The 26,102-nt window shown below is 35.6% G+C and overlaps 1 protein-coding gene across 1 annotated transcript; it reads right to left on the minus strand.

Moving 5' to 3' along the window:
- Positions 1-19,728: 19,728 nt before the first annotated feature.
- Positions 19,729-24,036, minus strand: LOC117319250 (insulin-like growth factor-binding protein complex acid labile subunit). Its single transcript, XM_033874083.1, has 4 exons — positions 23,793-24,036; positions 21,213-21,465; positions 20,348-20,959; positions 19,729-20,173 (listed from the first exon to the last, which is right to left on the minus strand). The coding sequence occupies exons 1-4, from the start codon at positions 24,034-24,036 to the stop codon at positions 19,729-19,731; spliced, it is 1,554 nt and encodes a 517-aa protein (XP_033729974.1).
- Positions 24,037-26,102: the final 2,066 nt, after the last annotated feature.

Raw genomic sequence — 26,102 nt, forward strand, 5'->3', positions numbered from 1 at the left:
GACCTACGTACATACTGGACCTACGTACACACTGGACCTACGTACATACTGGACCTACGTACGCACTGGACCTACGTACACACTGTACCTACGTACGCACTGGACCTACACACACTGGACCTACGTACATACTGATCCTACACACACACTGGACCTACATACACTGGACCTACACACACACTTGACCTACGAACATACTGGACCTACATACACACTCCGACACACGCACATACTGGACCTACATACACAAGACTTACGTACACACTGGACCTACGTACACATTGGACCTACACACACTGGACCTACGTTCACACTGGACCTACGTACACTCTGGTCCTACGTTCACACTGGACCTACGTACACACTGGACCTACGTACACACTGGACCTACGTACACTTGACCTACGTACACACTGGACCTACGTACGCACTGGACCTACGTACACACTGGACCTACGTACACACTGGACCTACGTACACTTGACCTACGTACACACTGGTTCTACACACACACTTGACCTACGAACATACTGGACCTACATACACACTCCGACACACGCACATACTGGACCTACATACACAAGACTTACGTGCACACTGGACCTACACACTGGACCTACGTACACACTGGACCTACGTACACACTGGACCTACACACACACTAGACCTACACACACTGGACCTACGTTCACACTGGACCCCCACACACACTGGACCTACGTACACACTGGACCTACGTACACACTGTACCTACGTACGCACTGGACCTACACACACACTGGACCTACGTACACACTGGTTCTACACACACACTTGACCTACGAACATACTGGACCTACATACACACTCCGACACACGCACATACTGGACCTACATACACAAGACTTACGTACACACTGGACCTACGTACACACTGGACCTACGTACACACTAGACCTACACACACTGGACCTACGTACACACTGGACCTACGTACACACTGGACCTACGTACACACTGGACCTACGTACACACTGGACCTACGTACACACTGGACCTACGTACACACTGGACCTACACACACTGGACTTACGTACACACTGGACCTACGTACACACTGGACCTACGTACACACTGGACCTACACACACTGGACCTACGTACACACTGATCCTACACACACTGGACCTACACACACTGAACCTACGTACATACTGATCCTACACACACTGGACCTACACACACTGGACCTACGTACATACTGGACCTACACACACACTGGACCTACACACACTGGACCTACGTACACACTGGACCTACGTACACACTGGACCTACGTACACACTGGACCTACACACACACTGGACCTATGTACACAGACCTACGTACACACTCCGACACTTGCACACTGGACCTACGTACACACTGGACCTACGTACACACTGGACCTACGTACACACTGAACCTACGTACACACTCTGACACACGCACTGGACCTACGCACACACTGGACCTACGTAAACACTGGACCTACGTACATACTGGACCTACGTACACACTAGACCTACGTACCCACTCCGACACACGCACACACTGGACCTACGCAACATGACTATATCAATACCGCAGCGTACTTAAGGATTAAACTGTCTTTTTTGTGTCTATGGTCGATATAGATGCCAGAGCTTTGCAAACAAACATCAGCACAATATGACACGTCACAATATGGCACGTTTGTTTGCAAAGCTCCATGTCAACCATAGACACAATTTAACAGTTCAATGTTTATATTTACATTCTCGACATATTTTTTTGTTATTTCTGAAAATTAAAATTTAGTTGCATAAAAATGCCAATATTCAGCGACTTCGTCAATGGGGTTCGACAAATGAAACAACCTATTTATTCAAAATTCGTTTGTCACGTGCAAATTGACAAACAAAAAAGTACATTGTACATGGAAATAATATGAAAAAAACAGTCTGTTCAATTCTTTTTATCATTTGTGTAAGAATAATGTATAAAATTTCTTTTTGATACTTTTTAATTAACATAAAAAACGACGTAGTCCTAGGCTTTTTTTTCCATAGAGCCATGATTGTTTACGTTATATACATGTAGTTCCGGTGGGTGAATATATTCATGCGCAGCATGAATTGATGTCACGTTTTGGGTGTCAATTATGCTTACATAGACTGCAAATCTTTGTACATAGTTTATATTTCGTGGTTTTGCCACAAAAATGTAAATATGTTATTATATCTAATCGTATGGAATAGACGATGACATAATACTAACGGCTACACGGTCATACTCCTATGGAATATACGACGACATAATACTAACGGCTACACGGCCATACTCCTATGAAAACAGACGACATAATACTAACGGCTACACGGCCATACTCCTATGGAAAACAGACGACATAATACTAACGGCTACATGGCCATACTCGTATGGAATATACGACGACATAATACTATCGGCTACACGGCCATACTCCTATGGAATAGACGACATAATACTAACGGCTACACGGCCATACTCCTATGGAATAGACGACATAATACTAACGGCTACACGGTCATACTCTTATGAAATAGACGACATAATACTATCGGCTACACTGTCATACTCCTATGGAATAGACGACGACATAATACTAACGGCTACACGGCCATACTCCTATGAAATAGACGACGACATAATACTAACGGCTACACGGCCATACTCCTATGGAATAGACGACGACATAATACTAACTGCTACACGGTCATACTCCTATGAAATAGACGACATAATACTATCGGCTACACTGCCATACTCCTATGGAATATACGATGACATAATACTAACGGCTACACGGCCATACTCGTATGGAATAGACGACATAATACTAACGGCTACACGGTCATACTCCTATGAAATAGACGACATAATACTAACGGCTACACGGTCATACTCCTATGAAATAGACGACATAATACTAACGGCTACACGGCCATACTCCTATACAATGAACGACGACATAATACTAACGGCAACACCGCCACACTCGTATGGAATAGACGACGACATTCCATATCTGACTGACATTCTTCTCAGGTTTACCGATTTAAATAATCAACCAAGGCAGTCCGCACGTGCAATATTCGCGCCAAATTACCTGTACTCGGTACTCGGAACACTTCCGCTGTTAAATAACTGCAGAGTTCCGAATAGTATAAAGACCAATATATTGAACAATATAGTATGTATGTTAACAGACATCCACCATATAATCTAATCATTAAAGTTTATAAATTCCACCAAATTTTACAATCCTCACCATTAAGATTAAAGTTTTAGTCAAAATGTACAGAAATTGTAAACTTTGATGACAAAGACATACATCCAATCAGACCAAACAAGTCGCTATAAAACATACTTTCTTAACGTTTTGTACAAAAGGCTCCAATCAGCTCTAAAAAGATAACTTCATATCTATAGACAATTATTCATGTACTTGATCAACGCATGATAAATCTTTATACATCTAAAATAAACTGGTAAACGTCCGTAATACTAACAGTACTCTTAAATCTTAAAACATAAAAACATATTTAGGTGCTAAAAACACACAATTTAGGACAAAATCCATGACTAGATATTAATTCATGAACTCTGTAAATAACATTGTGACAGGGAATTTGGGATGATATTCATTGCTAAAATTACTTAATGAATCCATACAACACATTCAACCAGCAATTTAACACCGAAATTCCATACACAACAAAACAAAGTACATACTAAACAATCAGATTAAGTATACACAACAATCAGAAACATGATTAGAATCATTATGTCCACTCCCTTGGAACCTATTTCTAGTCACAGTCACATACACATATTACAATATGTAATGATAATGTTACTTAAAAGTAGGCGTGTCAATGTTTGGCCAATAGAGTATAATTAATGTCCTTTCAGATCCATCAAGTACCATATCAAGTAGGCGTGTCAATGCTTGGCCAATAGAGTATAATTAATGTCCTTTCAGATCCATCCAGTACCATATCAACTAGGCGTGTCAATGCTTGGCCAATATAGTATAATTAATGTCCTTTCAGATCCATCCAGTACCATATCAACTAGGCGTGTCAATGCTTGTCAATATAGCATAATTAATGTCCTTTCAGATCCATCAAGTACCATATCAACTAGGCGTGTCCAATGCTCGGACCAATATAGTATAATTAATGTCCTTTTAGATCAATCAAGTACCATATCAAGTAGGCGTGTCAATGCTTGACCAATATAGTATAATTAATGTCATTTCAGATCCATCCAGTACCATATCAACTAGGCGTGTTAATTCTTGGCCAATAGAGTATAATTAATGTCCTTTCAGATCCATCCAGTACCATATCAACTAGGCGTGTCAATGCTTGGCCAATATAGTATAATTAATGTCCTTTACATCCATCCAGTACCATATCAACTAGGCGTGTCAATGCTTGGCCAATATAGTATAATTAATGTCCTTTCAGATCCATCAAGTACCATATCAACTAGGCGTGTCAATGCTTGGCCAATAGAGTATAATTAATGTCCTTTCAGATCCATCAAGTACAATATCAACTAGGCGTGTCAATGCTTGGCCAATAGAGTATAATTAATGTCCTTTCAGATCCATCAAGTACCATATCAACTAGGCGTGTCAATGCTTGGCCAATAGAGTATAATTAATGTCCTTTCAGATCCATCCAGTACCATATCAACTAGGCGTGTCAATGCTTTGCCAATAGAGTATAATTAATGTCATTTCAGATCCATCCAGTACCATATCAACTAGGCGTGCCAATGCTTGGCCAATAGAGTATAATTAATGTCCTTTCAGATCCATCCAGTACCATATCATCTAGGCGTGTCAATGCTCGGCCAATATAGTATAAATAATGTCCTTTTAGATCCATCAGGTACAATATCAACTAGGCGTGTCAATGCTTGGCCAATAGAGTATAATTAATGTCCTTTCAGATCCATCAAGTACCGTATCAAGAGTTGAAAATGTCCTGATAATTCCCTTTTCCCCTTATTAACCTTAATTTCAAAATTACTATTAATAGAAATTGCAACTGCACTTGAATAAGATTTAAATGAACTAAAATAGCATTTAGAATCACATTAAATACTTATAATGTTTCGATATTCACCGTAAAAGAATTTTTAGCCTTCCAGTTATAAGAGAAACTATCTTTTCTTTTCAGTTTATCCCCGAGCCCCTGGCAGAATCGATACTCACTCAATCATCTTATACTATAATTAAATATCAAAAGGATGATATCTAGCCCAGATATAGAACAGAGAAAAGAGAGTAAAAGATAGGAATTATAAAACATATCAAAATGGTTAAATTCAGGTACCACGGTAAACTAGGGCACTCACACAAGCTGTACCAAAGCGAATCGTTAGAAGTAACAGGCCTCAGACCACAGTTACAGTTCCAGGTCGTTGTAGTACAAAAGTAAATTTCAGGTCTGTTACTAATTATTTTTCCTGACTTAGCTACAAATGTATTTAGATATGTGTACAATCTTAACATATATTTTTAATGCAATTTCTATTCTAGTGAGAGACACGATGATTTTACATCCTTTCCAAGTCTTTTTGTGTGGAAGGACACATGGAATTATAAGGCTTGAGTAGTATATTTTGTAATCGTTTGGCTTTTCCAATAATATAGAGGGATAGTGACTTTTGAATAAAGATATCTTTCTTAAATGCAGGTCATGAGGTACTTTCCAGCTCACTGTAGTTCTACACCATGATATGAAAACAAGTTTTTTTTTTTTTTGAAAAGTTTTGAAATATTTTTCTTTTTCTTTGGTATAACATAGTGGGGAATTAGTTATGGCCTAAGGCCTGCATACAAATTATCAAGCCGAAAAAGGAAAAAGTGTCAAATTTCACAAATGATAAACCGTAACAAGATTACTACTCATTCAAGTTTTCTTATACTTTTTAGAATGAAAAGATCAATTTCAAAGTAGAAAATATTATATAAAAAACAACAATGTATCTTAAAAAGGTGACTTACCGGGTATGTAAACATATCAAACAGGTCAGTCAAAAAGGCCCATCGTACAATTGTTGTATACCTTTATCATACACTAAGTAACGAAGGGCAGTGTCCTGTCGTCGGATCATTGGAGTTTGACTTCAAGGACAATATCAAAGTACGAATTTTTCCAGAACTTGTTGTCTGGGCGATTACTTTTATTATTGCATTTTCAGTTTTGTATCAGATGCTGACTGGTTGAGAACCGATCGCGTGTTATTCAATTCAACATGGATGCTGTCTGACCACTGATGGACGCTGTCTGACTAATGATGAACGTTGTCTGACTAATGATGGACGCTGTCTGACTAATGATGGACGCTGTCTGACTAATGATGGACACTGTCTGACTAATGATGGACGCTGTCTGACTGATGATGGACGCTGTCTGACTGATGATGGACGTTATCTGACTGATGATGGACGCTGTCTGACTAATGATGGACGCTGTCTGACTAATGATGGACGCTGTCTGACTGATGATGGACGCTGTCTGACTCATGATGGACGCTGTCTGACTGATGATGGACGCTGTCTGGCCTCTTTTGGACGCAGTCTGACCACTTATAGATGATGTCTGACTAATGATAGACGCTGTATGACCACTGATGGACGCTGTATGACCACTGATGGACGCTGTCTGACTAATGATGGACGCTGTCTGACTGATGATGGACGCTGTATGACCACTGATGGACGCTGTCTGACTAATGATGGACGCTGTCTGACTAATGATGGACGCTGTATGACCACTGATGGACGCTGCCTGACTAATGATGGACGCTGTCTGACCTAGTATGCTGATTTATTCTCCGCTATTGGTCTTTTTACACGTAATACAGGAAGGCAGAACTCGTAAAATTATCGGTCTTCTAGTCTGCGTTGGTTTCGCCTGGATACAGAAAAAAAACACATTTTAAAACACCGACAACTATGACAAGATACAAAATCTTCATTACATTTTAGAAGTGTAAACGTCCTGAATTCAATAGGCGACACCCAAAATGCAAATCTGGGACCAATCTACTGATGTACTCGATACAATAGCGAGATACAATGTACGGAAATCCAGGCATTTTTACGCCTAGCGAACACGTTCAACTTCACATACACCCATAACGAGATCGTGATGATGACCATCAAACTACGTCTTTCACAAATCTGTGTTACAATCAGCAGCTGATTGTGCATTTATACCAATTTTTTTTATTCGAATATCTGAGGACGACTGCCATTAGTTTTATAAAATGAATATCAAGGCATCCAGATTGTTTTAACTTGGTTACGAACAGCATAAAGCGTGTCGACGGACAGAAAACGTCAATGTGAATTCACCTTTGGTCTCCCCCTCCAAATGGCTGTAATAGTGTAGAGAAACGGATTGATGGCCGCATTGATAGGCAGCACGAACACCATCACCCAGGCATACACCCAGTCTGGCATTTCAATTCCACATCGTGATACGACACCTAAGAAATAAAATATATACATTCCTATAAAATCTAAGATACACACACTCTATCAGTGAACATAATATACTAATAGTTCAGATTTATGGTGTTTTACTTTGACAATGATAACCTAGGATATATCATTAAATTTATTCACTTAATTGTTCCATTCTTCAGGAATTGAATACCATTTAAAAGGGTACATCTATTTTTATCAATCAGAGTCGAAACTATATAATGCCATGCAAAAGAAAATACAAATTTGGACACCTACCCATGACACCAATAGGAAGCCAGCAACACAAGTCTGTCGCCACCACAAAGAACAAGGTCGTGGCTACAGTAATCTCTCTTTTGTGATTCTGCGAAGAGGTAATGCGGCGACCAGATCTCCTCAAACTTTTGCAAATACAAATTTGACATACTACAATAGTAAGAAATACGCCGCTGTTGAGGCAGACAAACACCGCGAAGGAATATCCAGTCCCTGGACGTGTATCTCCTTGAAGGGGCAAGGCCAGACAAACACTTGGTTGAGAGTAGAATTCTCCTTTGAAGTAGGACTGCATTGTAACAACAGGGATGATAGCAAGTGTGACAGCAACAATCCATAATGTCAATGAGACAAATAAAGCATGTTTCCATGTGATGTTCCTTTGGGAGAGACGGGACAGCGGGAACATGATGACAATTAGTCTGTCTACCGTCACCATGAGAATGAGGAACGTTGACATCTCGCTGGATATACTTGATAATATACCTGCCGCTTTAAATAAAATACTGTTTCTCCATTTCTGGTCATTCCATGCATACACACCTTCATAATATGCATCCATAACACCTATTATCAGTAGGTAGATGCCCATCAGTATATCCGAAACAGCTAAATTCAGAGTGAAGAGTGAGTAACGTTTTGTAATATTATCTTTGTCGATGAACAGTCTGTATATTATGACAGCCAGGTTCCCAATTAAAGCACAGATTCCAATTATCCAAAGGCAAACTCTTAAAACTGTCGAACTTATCAAGGCAAAACAGGAGGATATCGCATCATCTTTTGATTTACATTGATCAGGATGAACAACACATTCCCATAATGAATTGTGTGTATCCGCACACTCTTCAACTGACCGTGGCTTAACACAACACATGAGGGGAAAAACATCAGTGTATAACTTATGCAAGTTATTTAAACCCTAGAACATATGTTCTGAGACTTCTAATTGATTACCCACTTAACTTGTATAGATTCCTTGGTAATCGTGGTAAATGAGTCAGTTTATTATTTGACAAGTCTAGATGAAACATCTTAGAAGGTTCAGCAGCAGGTGGGACTCTTGATTCATTAGAGTGTAGATATCGTTGATCATCTGCAACAATTTCAGAGAAGACATTGAATGCACTCAAAAAAAAAAATTACTTAAAATTACTTAAAATAAGTAAAGTTTTTACTTGGAATAAGTAATTTTTCAAGTAATTGATTTATTCAATGGGTAAGTAATTGCTAGTAATTTGCAATAATCCCAAGTAATTGCAAGTAATTTGATTTTAAGTAATTTTTAAGTAAATATGAGTAAAAGAAGTACTTGTTCAAATTACTAGAAATATGTAAATGAGATAGAAATTAGGTAATCGTATTACTTATTTTTCGATAATTCTGTTGCATTTGTAAGTAATATTTTTTCCGGTTTAAAGTAATTCATAAGTAATTCAATTACTCATATATGTGTAATTCAATTACTCATATATGTGTAATTCAATTACTAATTGCAAGTAATTCATAGTAAAATTCTTACTTGTTAAATAAGTAAATGATTTGCTAGTTTAAGCAAATAATTTACTTATTTTCTGGTATTTCAATTACTTAATTCAATTACTTATTTTAAGTAAGTTCTAGTAAAATTCTTACTTATATAATAAGTAACTTAATTACTTATTTTCTGGTATTTTAATTACTGATTTTCCAGTATTTGAATTACTTGAACTAAATTACTTATCTTAAGTCATTCAGAGTAAAATTATTACTTATTATGTATATACATATTTTCTGGTACTTTATTAATTACTTTTAGTTATGTATTCAAATAACAAATGATATATCATGAAAGATTGAGAATTTCATGGTTTCTGTGAGCAAAATGAATAATGAAAGTAACAAAGTATACAAGTTAGATATTTATTGTGATAATAAGTGCTTTCAATTGCTGGGAAAATTCAGACTAAAAACAAAGTAAATGATGCATGAAACTACATGTAATAACAATAAGTATTAAGAAATGAGATAACATATGGTAAAAAAAATCACCAGTTTATACTTTGAAGCAAAACAAAACAAAAAAGTTCTTTCAATGAATTGTTCATTAACATAACAAATAATAAAATTAAACATATGTAAGGAATAAATGACCATGCACTTTAGCAAAACAGTATTATTTAACTTTTTTTCCTATAAATGAATATACTAATTTGTGGAAAATGTTTAAGTTAACCTTTGTAAAAGAAAACAATGAAGTTGGTAAGAGTGATAACAAGCAGGGCATTGACAACACTATCTGAATGCCCACCTCAAAAATATGGTAGAATACAAGTTTCGTAAGAGTAACACTACATTCTATACAATTGTAGTGATACAGAAATTATCAATTATTTCATAAAACAAATATAAAACAAGTTTTGATGGTGAAACAATATAGAACAGTAACATGCAAACTAAAGAGGATTGTATTGTGCCTATCAAATGGAAGTGAAACAAGAATCATCTAAATCAGAATGACACTGAGAACGCATAATTTCATGTCATATTATGATTAATTTTATCATTATGTTTGAACAAATCTGTTGAATAGAACTTGCACACAGTGGGAGAGGCTTTCCAGTCAAAATAAAAATAGATGCAAACAAAGGGTAATAACTCTTCAAAAAATCATAAGTCAAAAACACCACCAGAAGGATGACATTCATGAACAAATAAAAGTTTACTATGTATACAAAAACACTACCAGAGTACATACACTGGTTATCATGAAAATGCATAAAGTGGCACCGGTAGTATAAAAAATAATATTTAATTAACAAATAATGAAAAAAAAAATACAGGTAGTAGCATTATTCTAATGATAATTGATGATAAGACCAGAAGTTACATAAAAAAAAACCATAAAAGCAGAGCATGGTAGTTTATTCAAAATGCAATAAATGATTTACCCGCTCGTCAAAAAATATACAACAGCATGTTTGTTTTCAATTTATCATAATTATACTAGTGTCAGATATGTATAGTATCTATATTTAAAGAGAAATAAACACATTTTGGATTTCTAACTACTGAATTGGTTCACCTAATTGTGAAATATTGCAAAAGTACACTGGGCATCCAATACAGATGTACATGCATACATATACATTTTAACTTAAGATAACAGTACATCATCAATATTTCCTCTTTTCACAACACTGTCTATTTCTTTTCTGATCTTTTTAAGGATTGGTTTGTCTTTGTTGTGAATTGTGTCTTCCAACACTTCTGCTTGGACAAATAATAGGGCACCATTCAGAGGGAGTGCATAAGGTGCTAAAGCTGCATAATGCAATCCCATTAAGGCCAAAATTCCTTCCATAGCTGACTCTACCTTGGTAATGATGGTGTCCCTATACATTAGCATTAGAGTGGTCTTTGGACCAAACCTCTGGTGCAAAATCCAGGGCCAGTTGTGGTTCCTGTGTTCTGACGATACCTGCTCTGGAATCTCTTCATTCTGAATATAGAAATGGAAGTCAAAGTATAAGAATATGAGATAATCCATAATATATATACAGGCATATTTTAGTCTATTTTCCCTCATAAATAAATACTTGCACACGAAAAATTGATCTCAAAACACTACAAGCAGGAACTTATCATGGTATATATAAATATGTATGCGAGTTCCTTGTCAAAGTAAACAAACATTCTTGAATCAAAAGGCATGACAATGAAACAATATCAGTATGGCTACATTTAAAGTTAAAGGCCTGGACAGGAAAGAGAATTAAATAACTATACCTTATATATGTTTTTAGAACCAAGTACAGGATTTCAAGTATCCAATTATCAACATTATGCTGCTAAAGAGGCATATCTAACCATGTGTGATATAGGAGAAATACCAATTAATGAAGTCATGATATAGACAAAATATTTTTGAAATTGCAAACCAGCATGGCCATATATAGTATACATCCTGTCTGTGATATTCAAAGATAAGGAAACACAATCACACATATATATACAATGTATATATATTTACCTTCAAGGCATGAATTAGGGTTTGGTGCAATGCCAATTTCCCCCCTGGGTTGACACCTTTGCCTCCAATTTTCGGAAGATGTACGAAAGCAACAAGAGTCTTAATTTCTGAAATTTGAAATTACTAAATAAATAACATATTCACTAACTGCAATATAGCATGTAGAAAGAAATAGTTATATATGGGTTTTTTCTGATTAATCCGGGTATTGTAAAAATTAAAATAATCACCTTCATCAATCAAAGCACTTCTGGAGATATTGATCATGTTTTTAGCAAACAAATAATCAAGTATCACCTCTGTGACGGTCTTCATATTTTGCTGCACCTTTGACAGTGTTGCCTCTGGCAAGATGTTTGTCATATGTTGGATAAGCTGTACAAATAATAAAGGATCCCATTTAAAAATTAATGATATATAGGATTTGATGAATTTGTTGTTTCTAGATACATTATTGTACAACTTAAAATAACTCAAATGTCTTCTGAATGTAAATGCATGATTTGTATATTCAGCTTTAATATTCAGTTTGCAAAGAAGAGATGCTGAGAAAGTCAACCAAAAATATTTCATTAACTATAACTAAGTCTAGATACTTACGTTACGTGGATTCTTGAAGACTGAATAGTTTTCAAGAAGAAAATCTATTCTTTGTTTTGAAGGAATATCAAAAATTTCCCTCTCCAAAGCATCCATGGTATTTTGCAGGAGCCTACAAACAGTATTTTTGTTTGTTTTTTCTCCACACTTCTTCAGATCCTTGAGGAAATCCTCCCATTGCTGCTTATTTGTTCCTAGACCTGCAATAAAAGATTATTACCTATATGAAGTGAAAGGATGCCTCTTATTGTCTATAATACTGAAATACCTGACTGTATGCATGATGAAATACATTATTATTTAAAATCAGTCATATTACTGCAACTGAAAAGGAAAGAATGCATACTTGCTCATGTGTTTAAAGATATTAATGAGTAATCTTCAAAACAAAATATTGTCGACCATATGAAAATATGAGATATGTAGAATTTTTTTGAATATTATGTTTTATATACCTGTTTCCTCTGAATCCTCTGGAGAACCTTCTCCGTCAGATGGATTTTCCAATGCCAGGTCAGGTTGTGGGCCAGGCTGAACATCCCTGATTTCTGAAGCAGCTTGTGTTTCTTTAGATGCCTGAACAGAAAATGTTTAGAAAAAGAAATAAAATTTTTATTAATTCAAACAGATTGCATGCATAGCTGCTAAGATTGATATCTTATCAAACTTTGAAGTATTTCCAAGGCACATCTGGCAGATATGGCCTAAGAAAACTTTTTAGAAAAAAATGTTGAAGAGGAATCAATATGCATCAATGAAGTACATATATAACTGCATTACCATTTCCGGTAAATTCCATCCGGGTTTCCTTCCTCTTTTTGTCACTGCTGGCGTTTTGTTATACATACGCCTTTTCAATGCCAACCGTAAATTCGTCTGATGAAAGTAAAAAAAAAAAAAGTGAATTGAGACACTTTATAATCATCCATTTGAAATAGATTTTTACATCCTTTTGAAATATACTGAGATGTTAATATGTATATACAGCATGCTGGGAAATCTGAAATTTACCATAAAGATTGAAGTTTAATTACTTCAAGTAGGTTCTTTTATGAAGCCTGATGAAGATACCATGCAAGTATGACAAACTTGTTTCAAATTTTTATTAGATGACTTTAGCATGCACATGCATGTTAATTTCATATACAGTTTTAACTGCCATTTCTATTATTTTCCTAGACTGGTATACATTTGAATGATTCCAGTTCTTTTCAACAATTTTTGATATTCATTTAAACAGTAAATCACTTTGATAAAGTTACAATTGTTGCATGTAAAAAGGAAAAAAGAAAATTTGCAGGAAGATGAAAAATATTTTTGCTGTCTCAAGATCTTTAAGTCAATATTACCTTAACACTGTATTTTTGGTATATTACCTACAGAGCTGTTGCATGCTTGTATAGGACTTTCCAAGCAATAGACAAACGTATCAATATTACATAGTTGTTACGCAATGGCTCCCCTGGATGGTCTCTCAAGCACTGATATTTAGCAGCGATCATTTTTGATGTCAACAACAGTTCATGTTCTGTGGGCCTCCCTCCACAATTTCTTATCAGCTGATCCATGCAAGATCGCACCACCATACCCTTCTCCTTTGCCTTTAGTAGCTCTGAATAGTTTGCTGGGTCCTCAAGGATAATTGAATATGGAACAGTAACACTGATATCTTGCTCTTGACCATGGCCTTTCCCTGAAAAACTTGTTGTTGACTGTTGTGGTGAAACTGATTGTTGACGAATACCAGTAATGTGAAGCTTTGAAGGTGTCACAAGAAATGGTTCATCATCTGTCTTCTGAAATTTACAAAATAAATTTGTATCATGCAGGAAAGCATTTTTCAAGTAGTCCTTTCTAATTCTGCTGTGAAAAAATACTTGCTTTATTTTAGATAAATGATATAATACCATAGTTGGGCAAATGATCCCAATACCTTTTCATGACTGATTGCGGAATCAAACCCTAGTCTCCTCTTTAAGAGCTAAACGTGCGGTGCAACGTTAACCTGACTACTCAAAATAATAAAATGTGTACATACATATATTATATCATTAACAGAACTACCATAACATTTTCAACAAATGGACGTTGTATGTTTTATATTTAATGTAAATTGAAAAAACGAACTTGTTTTAAATGTTTTTGGGACCAAATTGATAAAATTATCAAATTAAAGCTATTTCAACAGTAGTCAATGTATATAGAAAACAATATTTTAAAAATAGTTTTACTACTTATTATACCTTCTCAGCTAACAGGAGGTCTCTAACTTTCTTTCTAACCAAGAATACGGGAAACAAGTCTTTGAGGTCGCTGTCGTTTAGCATTAAAAATGTGTTCCCGTCAATGCCAGCATCTGAAATACATGTACAAGATAATTTACAACCCTGGTAAATACTTGTCGCATTTATCTGTCATAATCTCCTACTTGTGTCCTAACATTTAATTTGGCTGTAAGACCTCGATGATTTATCCTGTTTAAAATAGCGGATAATTAGTGCTAACGTTGAGCAAATAACGGTTAACGTTACCGATCGCAAGTAATGCCTGACATATAACCAACAATTTGAACAAATGGAAATCGAAACTCGCTTGTTCAATCGGCCCTGCTCAAATGACAAATGAGCTAAAGTAACAACACATATTTAAATGTATATATAAAAACAATAGTGTTAATAATGTATACATGTTTGCTACTGTTCTCGACGACAACAAAATTCAGATTTGTTTTCACTTCAGTACTCGAGGGCTGATCGGCAAGACACGTGTACGATACAAAGTGAAAGTACGATACATTTTCCGCACCTTCGCAAAAGAAGAGTTCCAACACATAAAGTAAAAAGCTTACCTTTAACGATTTCAATAGTTTCTTCTTCAAAACCTTTCCGTCTTAAGAACTCAATCAGTTCTTCCTCGTTAAATGCTTGAACGTCCATCGCAGCCATTGTATCCAGCCCGCCGTAATTTGATACTGCCCGCCTTTCAGTTGACCGGAAATAGTTCGACCATTGCGTCTCTATCGCAATAGTGCTTGAAATTAGCAAAACGTGTTTGTGAAAGAATTCATGCAGCGAGGATTTTATCGAAGAAGCTGAATATGGCATGGAAGTGTAACATTTGTCTGGTATTCGTAGCGATTTCTATAAAAGTTTTACTTTCGCATATCAACATACACCATTCTCAAGAACCAGGATTCAATGTCCTTTGTGGTATTGATGGCTGCCCGAGATCCTTCACAAAATACAACACATTTTGGCGTCATGTACATAAAGACCATCCCAATGCCGATCATCGTGCTTCCAACTCGATTTCTCAGGAGGCGAACAATCGTTCATCCGGCCAATCGGTTCACATGGACACTACAGAAAATCCAGAAGTAGACACGGAGGATAACGACGGACCAGACCATAATGAATCGGTAAATAAGAACGCACCCAATGCATTCCATTTTATCTCGCTCTCTTTTTTTAGAGTTTACTTACGATGTTTGCATTTTAATATATCAACTATTTTTTTAAGCTGATGCATTTAAGGCATACATATTGATATTTGATTATAATCTCGATCAGATTTTGCATGACTATACGTTATTAGGATTTTGTAACCCAAACAAAAGCTAGATCTATAATGAAAGGATATAACGAACAATCAGCTGTAATGATAGTGTAATATTACTTTTCAGACTGGTGCTTTGACTTCATACACAAGTGCTGAAGAAATGAAAAAGAAGATGGCGATCTACACGCTTACTCTGAGGGAACATTATCATGTGAGAGAGGTATGTTTATTATGTCCAAAACTATTATACTTACATGTATTACATTGTGCTTGACAAGACTGCATTATTACTGTGTGTCATATATATATACTGATCATGATGAATATCATGATAACTATTCGAGCATTATTTCATTCAGTAATTAATGAAAACAAGTGTCATGTTATCTTAAGAAGCTTGGAGCTTATATATTATTTACATAATTAAAATAATCAACTTTACAAGAAAATCACACAGACCACTTTTTATTAAGCACCCTTGTAACTTTCTTTAACTAAAGAATTTAATTTATTATACTAAAATGTCCTTCAACTTTTTTTCAGTCGGCTACAGATTTTATAGTGAATCAAACCAATATGATACTGTGTCAGCATGTTCATCAGCTTCAGGCAAGGATTCAAGAAAAACTCCAAACTATTGGAGTGTCAAATGCAAATTTGACTGAAGTTGATGCAATCTTCGAAGAATTAGATATGCCATTTGATGGACTTAGGACATCATATGGAAGAAAGAATTACATTGAGTCATCATTGGATATCATTGTAAGTTTTTACTATATTTATAACCAGAGTCCGTTGAATCTAATGATGATATGTCACATATATATATGTTTCCCAATGCTTAATTTCACTATGTCAGTTTATGCATGTGTATGTAAGTAATGCACATCTGCATACATATTCCACATTGACAAGTATCTGTTTTATTTTTAAGGTGCCGGAAATAATAACTGTTGGGCAAGAAACAAGGACAAGTGTGAAAAATGGACAAAGGGAGCTGAATGTTATCAACATTACATTTTCTTATATTCCTTTGACGGAAAGTGTTCACCAATATCTTCAACATGACGCTATTTCAGATCTTGTGTTCGGATCAGAACATTCCTATCATGAAGGATATTATTGTGATTTGTTTAATGGAACAGTGTTTACTAATCATCATATCCTAAATGATGGATCAAACACCCTTGGATTTATTTTGTATTTTGATGATGTAGAGATTTGCAACCCGTTAGGAAAAGGATCAGGGACTCATAAAATTTGTGCTTTTTATCATTCACTTATTAATTTACCACTTGAATATAGATCAAGACTACCTGCCATCCGACTTCTGGCACTAATGAAAAGGAAACATGTATCAAAGTATGGAATAAATAGAATCCTGAAAAGAATAAATGAAGACTTGCAAAGCTTTGCAGAGGGAATAATTATTAAAATAAAAGGTCATGATAAGTTGGTTAAAGGAGCAGTTTTAGCTTTTGTTGGAGATACCCTGGCAAGTCATGAATTTTGTGGTTTTAAACTTGGTGTAGGGTTCTCGTATCAGAAATGCAGAGAATGTTACTGCACTAACACGGATATGCAGAGCAAATTTCATGAGAGATATTTTAATGCTCGTTCTCTTAATCGTTATGACACAGAGTGTAGGGAAATCGAAAATTCATATACAAAAACATTCAGAAAAAGACAAAGCACAGTATATGGAATAAATTTTAGAAGTGCTGCCAGAGATTTCCCAGCCTATAATTTATTAACTATGGTACCTGAGGACATAATGCATGTTATCTTTGAGGGAGTAGCATTATATGAAGTAAAAAATTGTTTGACAACTCTTGTTGGAAGTGGAATGTTATCACTTCAAAGGTTAAACCTAGTTATAGACAAATTTTGTTATGGTTATAAAGATAAAGAGTGTAGACCATCTGCAATTCCAGAAGTTGTATTTCAGAAAAATGATACTACTTCCTTGCATCAGTCAGCATCATCAATGATTGTATTATTGAAACTTCTCCCCTTTTTTTTGATCGACAAACTTGATTGTGATCCTGAGAGTAATATTTTAACATTTCTTATAGAACTTTGTGATATTGTTAAACTGGTGATGGCCCCAGTAATTGCATTTGACACTGTTAGATATTTGCAATCACTGATTGAAAGTCATTTGAAAAAATTTAAAGAAATGTTTCCTTCTAAAAACATTATTCCTAAGCAACATTATCTTTTACATTTGCCATCAACTATTCAACGCTATGGTCCACTATCTCATATTTGGTCGATGAGATTTGAAGCAAAGCATCAGTTTCTCAAACAAAGAATGAGTGGAAGTAGAAACTACCAGAATGTTGTGAAGTCATTAACAGATAGGTGTTTAATGTATGAAGCATCCTTAAATGCTGGTGAGAATCATTGTATTTTTGCAAATGATTTTACTGTTGGCAAATCTCGAAATGTTTCCAATGTAGACTCCACAAAAAACCAAATAAATGCTTTCTTTGGTACAGCATATAAAGACATATGTTCGGTTTATGAAGTAAATTGGATACGATACAGGGGACAAAAATTTATCAGGAATGAGTGTGTCATTGCCTTTGGGGAAAATGAAGGTATTCCAGAGTTTGGGCTTCTAAAATCTATTTTGATTACTGAAGAAATGGTTAATGATTCCAGATGCCAGCAAATTTATTTTTCTCTTTTAATGTATGAAACACTGCATTATGATGAGCATTTTTTAGCATATGAAGTAACCCAGCAAACCTTAGCACAGGGATTTGAGCTTGTTAAAGTTGAAAATATTTTTCTCCATACACCACTTCATGTGTACAAAAGTAATGATGAAAGGGAGTTTGTTTTTATAACCCATGATATGGGTGATATAACGCAGTTAAAGAGTACACAGGTTTATACAAAATAGATTCACTCCTTTGCATGTATTAATTAGTTAAATCTCAACAGATACGGAAATAAATCTTTAAAGTCAATTTCGTTTTATTACTTGTCTTTATGTCCCAAAGTCATGCGCGCATATTACATGTACAGCTGTCAAGTTCTTTTGCAACTGAATTTTTGTATGCCTCAATACCAGGTAACTGAATACTGACTAGTACCGACTAGTACTTAAATAATTTGATGACTATTTAAGTCTATATATATATATATTACAATGTATTTATTTTACTTGGTATTTTACTTAGTAAATAAAATAGTAATTTTAAGTAATTCTTTCTATATATCATTTACTTGAAAAATTACTTAGCAATTCTACAAGTAAAATTAAGTAATATTGAGTAATTAGTTTACTTGTAATTTTACTTAAATAATTACTAAGTAATATTTTTTGTAAAATATTTACTTGATGTAAGTAATCTGATAAAATGTAAGTAAATCATAAGTAATTGCCTAGTAAATGGTAGTAATTCTTAGTAAAACATAAGTAAAATGTTTACTTGATTTAAGTAATTTTTCATTACTAAGTAAAAAAAATTTCTGTGTGTGGTATATGTAATAATATAAGATTTGTAATTCCAATAAACAGACCAAATCGGATAGCTGATATTTCATTATCCGATAAATAGAAAAAGCTGAAGTTGAAACCTCTGTTCAACGAGTTGTATGAAATAATTGAACTGTGATGTTCTTAATGATCGGGCTTAAAAAAATCAGTTTTGACAATTCTCAACGTTATTTAACCCGAAATCAATTAAGAAGTAAAGGTATTTGATCTTGTTGCCCGACAGAAATATTGCAGTAGGTTAATATAGTCCACTATCGGACAGATATCTGGGTAAGTTAGACAGTCCATTAAACACGTTATGGGGGAGAACTTGTATGCTATTTCCGGACAGATCGAGTAAATAAAGCTTAGACAGTCCATTGAATACGTTATGGGGGAGCACTCGTATGCTATTTCCGGACAGATAGAGGGTAGTTATCTTTGACAGTCCATTGAACACGTTATGAGGGAGAACTCGTATGCTATTTCTATTCAGATGGAGGGACGCGAGATTAGACAGTCCATGTAACACGTTTCGGGGGAGCACTTGTATGTTATTTCCGGACAGATAGATGGCAGTTATCTTTGACAGTCCATTGAACACGTTATGGGGGAGCACTTGTATCATATTTCCGGACAAACCGAGGTAATAAAGTTCAGACAGTCCATTGAACACGTTGTGAGGGAGAACGTGTATGCTATTTCTGGACAGACCGAGTAAATAAAGCTTAGACAGTCCATTGAATACGTTATGGGGGAGCACTTGTATCATATTTCCGGGCAAACCGAGGTAATAAAGCTTAGACAGTCCATTGAATACGTTATGAGGAAGCACTTAAATGTTATTTTCGGATAGATCGAGAATGGTTAGATTAGACAGTCCATTGAACACGCTTTGGGGGAGAACTTGTATGCTATTTTTATTCAGATGGAGGGACGCGAGATTAGACAGTCCATTTAACACGTTTCGGGGGAGCACTTGTATGTTATTTCCGGACAGATAGATGGCAGTTATCTTTGACAGCCCATTGAACATGTTATGAGGGAGCATCTGTATGCTATTTTTGGAAAGATAGAGATTGGTTAGATTAGACAGTCCATTGAACACGTTATGAGGGAGAACTTGTATGCTATTTTTATAAAGATTAAGATGATATAGTTGAGACAGTCCATTGAAAACATTTTGAGGGAGCACTTGTATGCTATTTCCGGACAAATTGAGGTAATTAAGTTGAGACAGTCTATTGAACACGTTGTGAGGAAGCATCTTTATGTTATTTTCCGATAGATCGAGAATGGTTAGATTAGACAGTCCATTGAACACGTCTTGAGGGAGCACTTGAATGTTATTTTCGGATAGATCGAGAACGGTAACTTCAGACAGTCCATTGAACATGCTTTGGGGGAGAACTTGTATGCTATTTTTATTCAGATGGAGGGACGCGAGATTAGACAGTCCATGTAACACGTTTCGGGGGAGCACTTGTATGCTATATCCGGAGTGATAGAGGGTAGTTATGTTTAGACAGTCCATTGAACACGTTATGGGGGAGCACTTGTATCATATTTCCGGACAAACCGAGGTAATTAAGTTTAGACAGTCCATTGAACACGTTGTGAGGAAGCATCTGTATGTTATTTGTGGAAAGAAGGAGATTGGTTAGATTAGACAGTCCATTGAACAAGTCTTGAGGGAGCACTTGTATGTTGTTTTCATCCAGACTGATAAAAGTAATTTCAGACAGTCCATTGAAAACATTATGAGGGAGCACTTGTATGCTATTTTTATTCAAATGGAGGAAAGCGAGTTTAGACAGTCCATTTAAGACGTTTAGGGGGAGCACTTGTATGCTATTTCCGGACAGATCGAGGTCAGTAACTTCGAACAGTCCCCTAAACGTGTTTGTTGGAAGGACGACAATGTTCTGTTCGTGCAGATCAAGATGAATGCGTTCAGGTTGATGACAGGCGAAGATCCCCGTACAGTTGTAGGGTTCTGTAACAAAGAATAACGTACAGACGACCGGGCGTGGATATCCGTACAGTTGTAGATTAAATGTTCTGTAACAAAGATTAATGTGTACAGACGAGCAAGCTCGGATCCCCATACTGTTGTTATGTTCTGTAAGAAATTTAATTTTGCCGAACAAATCTCTCCAAAATTGTTGTAATAATTTGACCGATCATAATTTAATTTCCTGACAGTTTAGTCTTTTTTTTTCTTATTAAAGATATCTTACCTATACAATTGACTTCTAGATAGAGTAGACCTAGCCTGGTTTTAGTTAAATGCGCTAATAATGTGGTAACTGCGACAGTTATAAGAAAATGTCAATATTGAAATAACAATGTTACATTTATCGAAAGGAAGGCTCCATATTAATATCAACATGACTGTAATGGTATCAAAAGATACCAACTTCTTCTACCTTTTGACGGAGGAGAATTAGTATCTTATACTTGTTTCAGTACATAATTCACTGATGTCATCTGTTTGTTTAATGTCACAATTTTAAATAGACGGCGGAATCCTGACAGCACGAATACAAATCTATTCTAATTATTATCATTAAATACTTCCCAATAGCTTTTATTCAGTCTTATAAATATGAACATTTCACGTGAGCAGACTGGTATTAATTCTCACACAGATAATTATGTATATGGATATGTACACACATTATCTTCTCCATTGGCTCAATATATCTCACCTATACAACAACCATCATCACCATTAAAAAAATAATTATTCAATATGCATCGTCGTCGTCACTGAAATTATTCCTCGTATAATGAAAGTTCATACCCTACAAACATATGTACTTCTGCTAATATGACGCACTGATTTGTTTTTAGGTCGTCGCGGCGAAGTCCTTTGAAGCTATTACAGTACCAACGGCGTCAGCAGCAGAGTTAGCGTCGTCCATAGAAAGATAAACTGTTTTAATAAATAATGATTTGTCTATAATTATGAAGATACAGCTTTCCTGTGTTCCTTGTGACCCGACCTTTTAATTCCTTCTACATTTGCGGTCGTGCTGAACTTGACTGTGACATTTAACCTACATTTAAGGACTAACTTTGAATTTCAACTCAATTGAAGAGTAACACACTAATTAGAATGTATGTGTATGTTGGCACTACCAGCTATTTAGTATGTATGTGTATTTTGACACTACAAATTATATTGGTATGTATGTGTATTTTGACACTACAAACTATATTGGTATGTAAGTGTATTTTGACACTACAAACTATATTGGTATGTATGTGTATTTTGACACTACAAACTATATTGGTATGTATGTGTATTTTGACACTACAAACTATATTGGTATGTAAGTGTATTTTGACACTACAAACTATATTGGTATGTATGTGTTTTTTGACACTACAAACTATTTAGTATGTATGTGTATTGCGACACTACAAACTATATTGGTATGTATGTGTATTTTGACACTACAAACTATATTGGTATGTATGTGTATTTTGACACTACAAACTATTTAGTATGTATGTGTATTTTGACACTACAAACTATTGAGGATGTATGTGTATTTGCGACACTACAAACTATATTGGTATGTATGTGTATTGCGACACTACAAACTATATTGAGAACGTATGTGTATTGCGACACTACAAACTATTTAGTATGTACAATAGTATGAGTATCGTGAAACTAGAGATTATTGAGTTGGCATGTTTCTTACAATTTTACCAGTGAAATATCGAATATTCATTCTATAAAATTGTTAATTTTCATTAGTGAAAAATATCATTTTTTCCTGATATCATTTTATTATTGAAAAATGTCACTTTCTCTGATTTGACAAATCAGAACACTGCTTACAAACGACAATGTGGAAAATTAAGATATGCTTTATTACGTCATAATACCAGATGGAATATATAACGTCACGATTTGGTGTACATTAGTGAATTTCGGGAGAGATTGCAATGCCTCGTTACATTTTGCTATGAAATAAACAGGTTATCTTCAGTAATACCAAATACGTTTCACTCGTGTGGCTAATATTTCGATACTTTTCACGAGTGTTAAGCACTCATAAAAACTATCAAAATAATAGCCACGTTCGTAAAAGATATCTTCTATGTATTGTGACACTACAGTATATTGAGTACGCATGTGTATTGTGACCCTACAAGCTACTTAGTATGTATGTCTATTGTGACACTAAAGACCATGTATTATGAATGTGTATTGTGACTTTAAAATACAATTTTTTATTGTAATGGTGATCTAGATAGTGTCGATTGTCGGGGTTACTATTATTGATCGCAAATGCAATCCCTTACGAAGGGTGGGGGTGGAAACTGTGGTGTGGGTGTTCGGTTGGGCGTGGAGTGGGGGATGGGGCATTGTTGTGTGTCTGGATGGGGGTTGTGGTGTTGGTGTTTGGTTTGTGGCGTGGGTGGAGGCTACGGCGTCGGTGTTGGTGTGGATGTAGTTGTGGGGATAGGGGCGAGGGTGTGGGTCATGGTCGTGGAAGGCGGATGTGGGGTAGTGTGGTGTGTCTCCACGGGGTGTTGGGGTTAACATTGTAATGCAACACCTGGGGAATCGGGATGAAGTTCGATGGCACAGAACTGCAGTCTGAATTGTCATATTCAGACAAACCCTAATTCATCTTGTAAATGAATTACACTGGATGAGTGTGTATCTACGGACGTCCGTGCTGTGTCTTTTTAACGTACGGAATAAGCGGTGATATCAATTTTGGTGTGATATCTACAACGGCAAATACTATTGTAACTAGAGGCGCATGGAGAGTTATCGCTGACCTGAATGCCAAATAATATTCATGATCAATTCGTTAAAAGCTTTATTTGTTAATGTCTAACAATGCTATATATTGATATGGGTTTTGCATCTCAATTATTTCAAAGACATAACTCAGAGACGAAATCCAGACTCATAATAATTGTGTTATAAAGAAACACTGAAATCCCTTGGATGGGGAAAGACCCCTTGGACTATTTCTATATCAGGAATGTGTTAATCAATGATACCCAGCAATGTTATATGGTTATGGGGTGGAGATCTGAACGGTCTGAACGGAAGTTTTGACAGCGGGAGTTAATTAAGTGTGTAATTTAGGTGCTGAATTCAATACGAGATGGTGGCTAAACATGAAAAAAGTTCAAATCAGTAGAATGTTTGAATATTCTATTTACAGGACTGCGAGATGACATTCTTTAAAATTAGGGCTAGTGGACCAGTGCGTAAAATTCCGTTTAAGCAGAACGTTATCGTCTATGGGAAAACATTTGGTCAAGAAGCCGTTTATAGAAATACAGTCAAATTGCTCTCTGTTGCCCTGCCCATCAGGCCATGGGAGGTCAACCCCATCACTTGTATATTTTATATTTATATTCCCACTCTCCTAGGGATGTTATAACAGAAATATATCATACATTGCTTTTTTCCAGAGAAAAAGTCGGTGATATCAATATTGCCAAATGGTCCCTATTGGCATCGACCTTAATACCCTTGCAGGTCAGTCCTATCAATTGTATGAATGTGAATTCCAGTCTCATAAGGGTGCTTCCGACTAAATTTCGTTAAATTCTGATCTGTGATTTAGAAGTAAATTGTCGACGGACGGACGACGGACGCTTGACGCCACGATATGGCATCAGCTCAGTCAGGTCCGTCGGACCCGGTGAGATATTGAAACTGTTTTCATTTGTTTTTTTTTCATACGTAAAAGTGTGTAAATGAAACAAAATGTATTTTTACCACCCAGATTTAATGTTTTTTGTTTTTTTTTTTCATTTTTGTTTTTTTCATTTTTTTTATGGTTTTGTAAGCACACATTGCGCCTATTAGGTCGAATACAAAAGAGTTGAGAAGATCGATCTTTTTAACAGTGTTCATCTCTTGCTCATTACAGACATATGATTACTATTAGCTTAGGATCTTTTTAAGGATGATTATATTTAAGTCTACTAGGATAATGTAAACAATATTTGTCTTGTTTTCAGTTTAGAAAATCTACCATTGTTTTGTTTTTGTTTTCACCAATCAATGTTATCCATGCCGATAATGATAGTACCTACTTATTTTCAACATACATTTATATTTCATGTTGTACATTTTTATCGATTTAAATGAACACCTTTCTTGTGAGAAGAGATCCTAGATCTTATACGATTCAGAGTTTGAGCTAAAAACCAGTACGTGTAGAGAAACAGAAGCGTGTAAATATATCCATATACTCACCACAACCAGCTCCTGTTTCCTGTTCTGGACAGTAAATACAGCATTCGTACTTCTGCAGTTGAGAAGATTTTCCTGGTGGACACACGTTCTCCTTAGCATCTTCAACACCATCTTAAATGCAATAAATGAAATAGGCGGAATTTGTTAAGTCCGACGCAAACATTCAGCTAGACTTAGTGTACCGCAATTCCTTAGTTAGTAGGCAACAAACCATTGAAGGATTAAACTTTCTTTTTTTGGTGTCTATGGCCGATATAGATGCCAGAGTTTTGCAAACAAACAAAACGACCATAGACACCAAAAAGGACAGTTTAATTCTTATATTCACATTCTCGAGAAATTTTTTTGTTATTTTTGAAAATTAGAATTGAGTAAGCATAAAA

The sequence above is a fragment of the Pecten maximus genome, unplaced genomic scaffold (genome assembly GCF_902652985.1).
Source record: "Pecten maximus unplaced genomic scaffold, xPecMax1.1, whole genome shotgun sequence".
Lineage (NCBI taxonomy): Eukaryota > Metazoa > Mollusca > Bivalvia > Pectinida > Pectinidae > Pecten > Pecten maximus.

Excerpts from the sequence above, each read along its gene's own strand:
- LOC117319250 (XM_033874083.1), bottom strand. The coding sequence starts at position 24,036 with ATGTTAACCCCAACACCCCGTGGAGACACACCACACTACCCCACATCC. Across the intron at positions 21,466-23,792 it reads AGTTTCCACCCCCACCCTTC|AACCCTACAACTGTACGGGG; the intron begins GTAAGGGATTGC and ends TCTTTGTTACAG. Across the intron at positions 20,174-20,347 it reads CAAAGCGTGTTCAATGGACT|AAATAGCATACACGTTCTCC; the intron begins GTCTAATCTAAC and ends CGGTCTGTCCAG.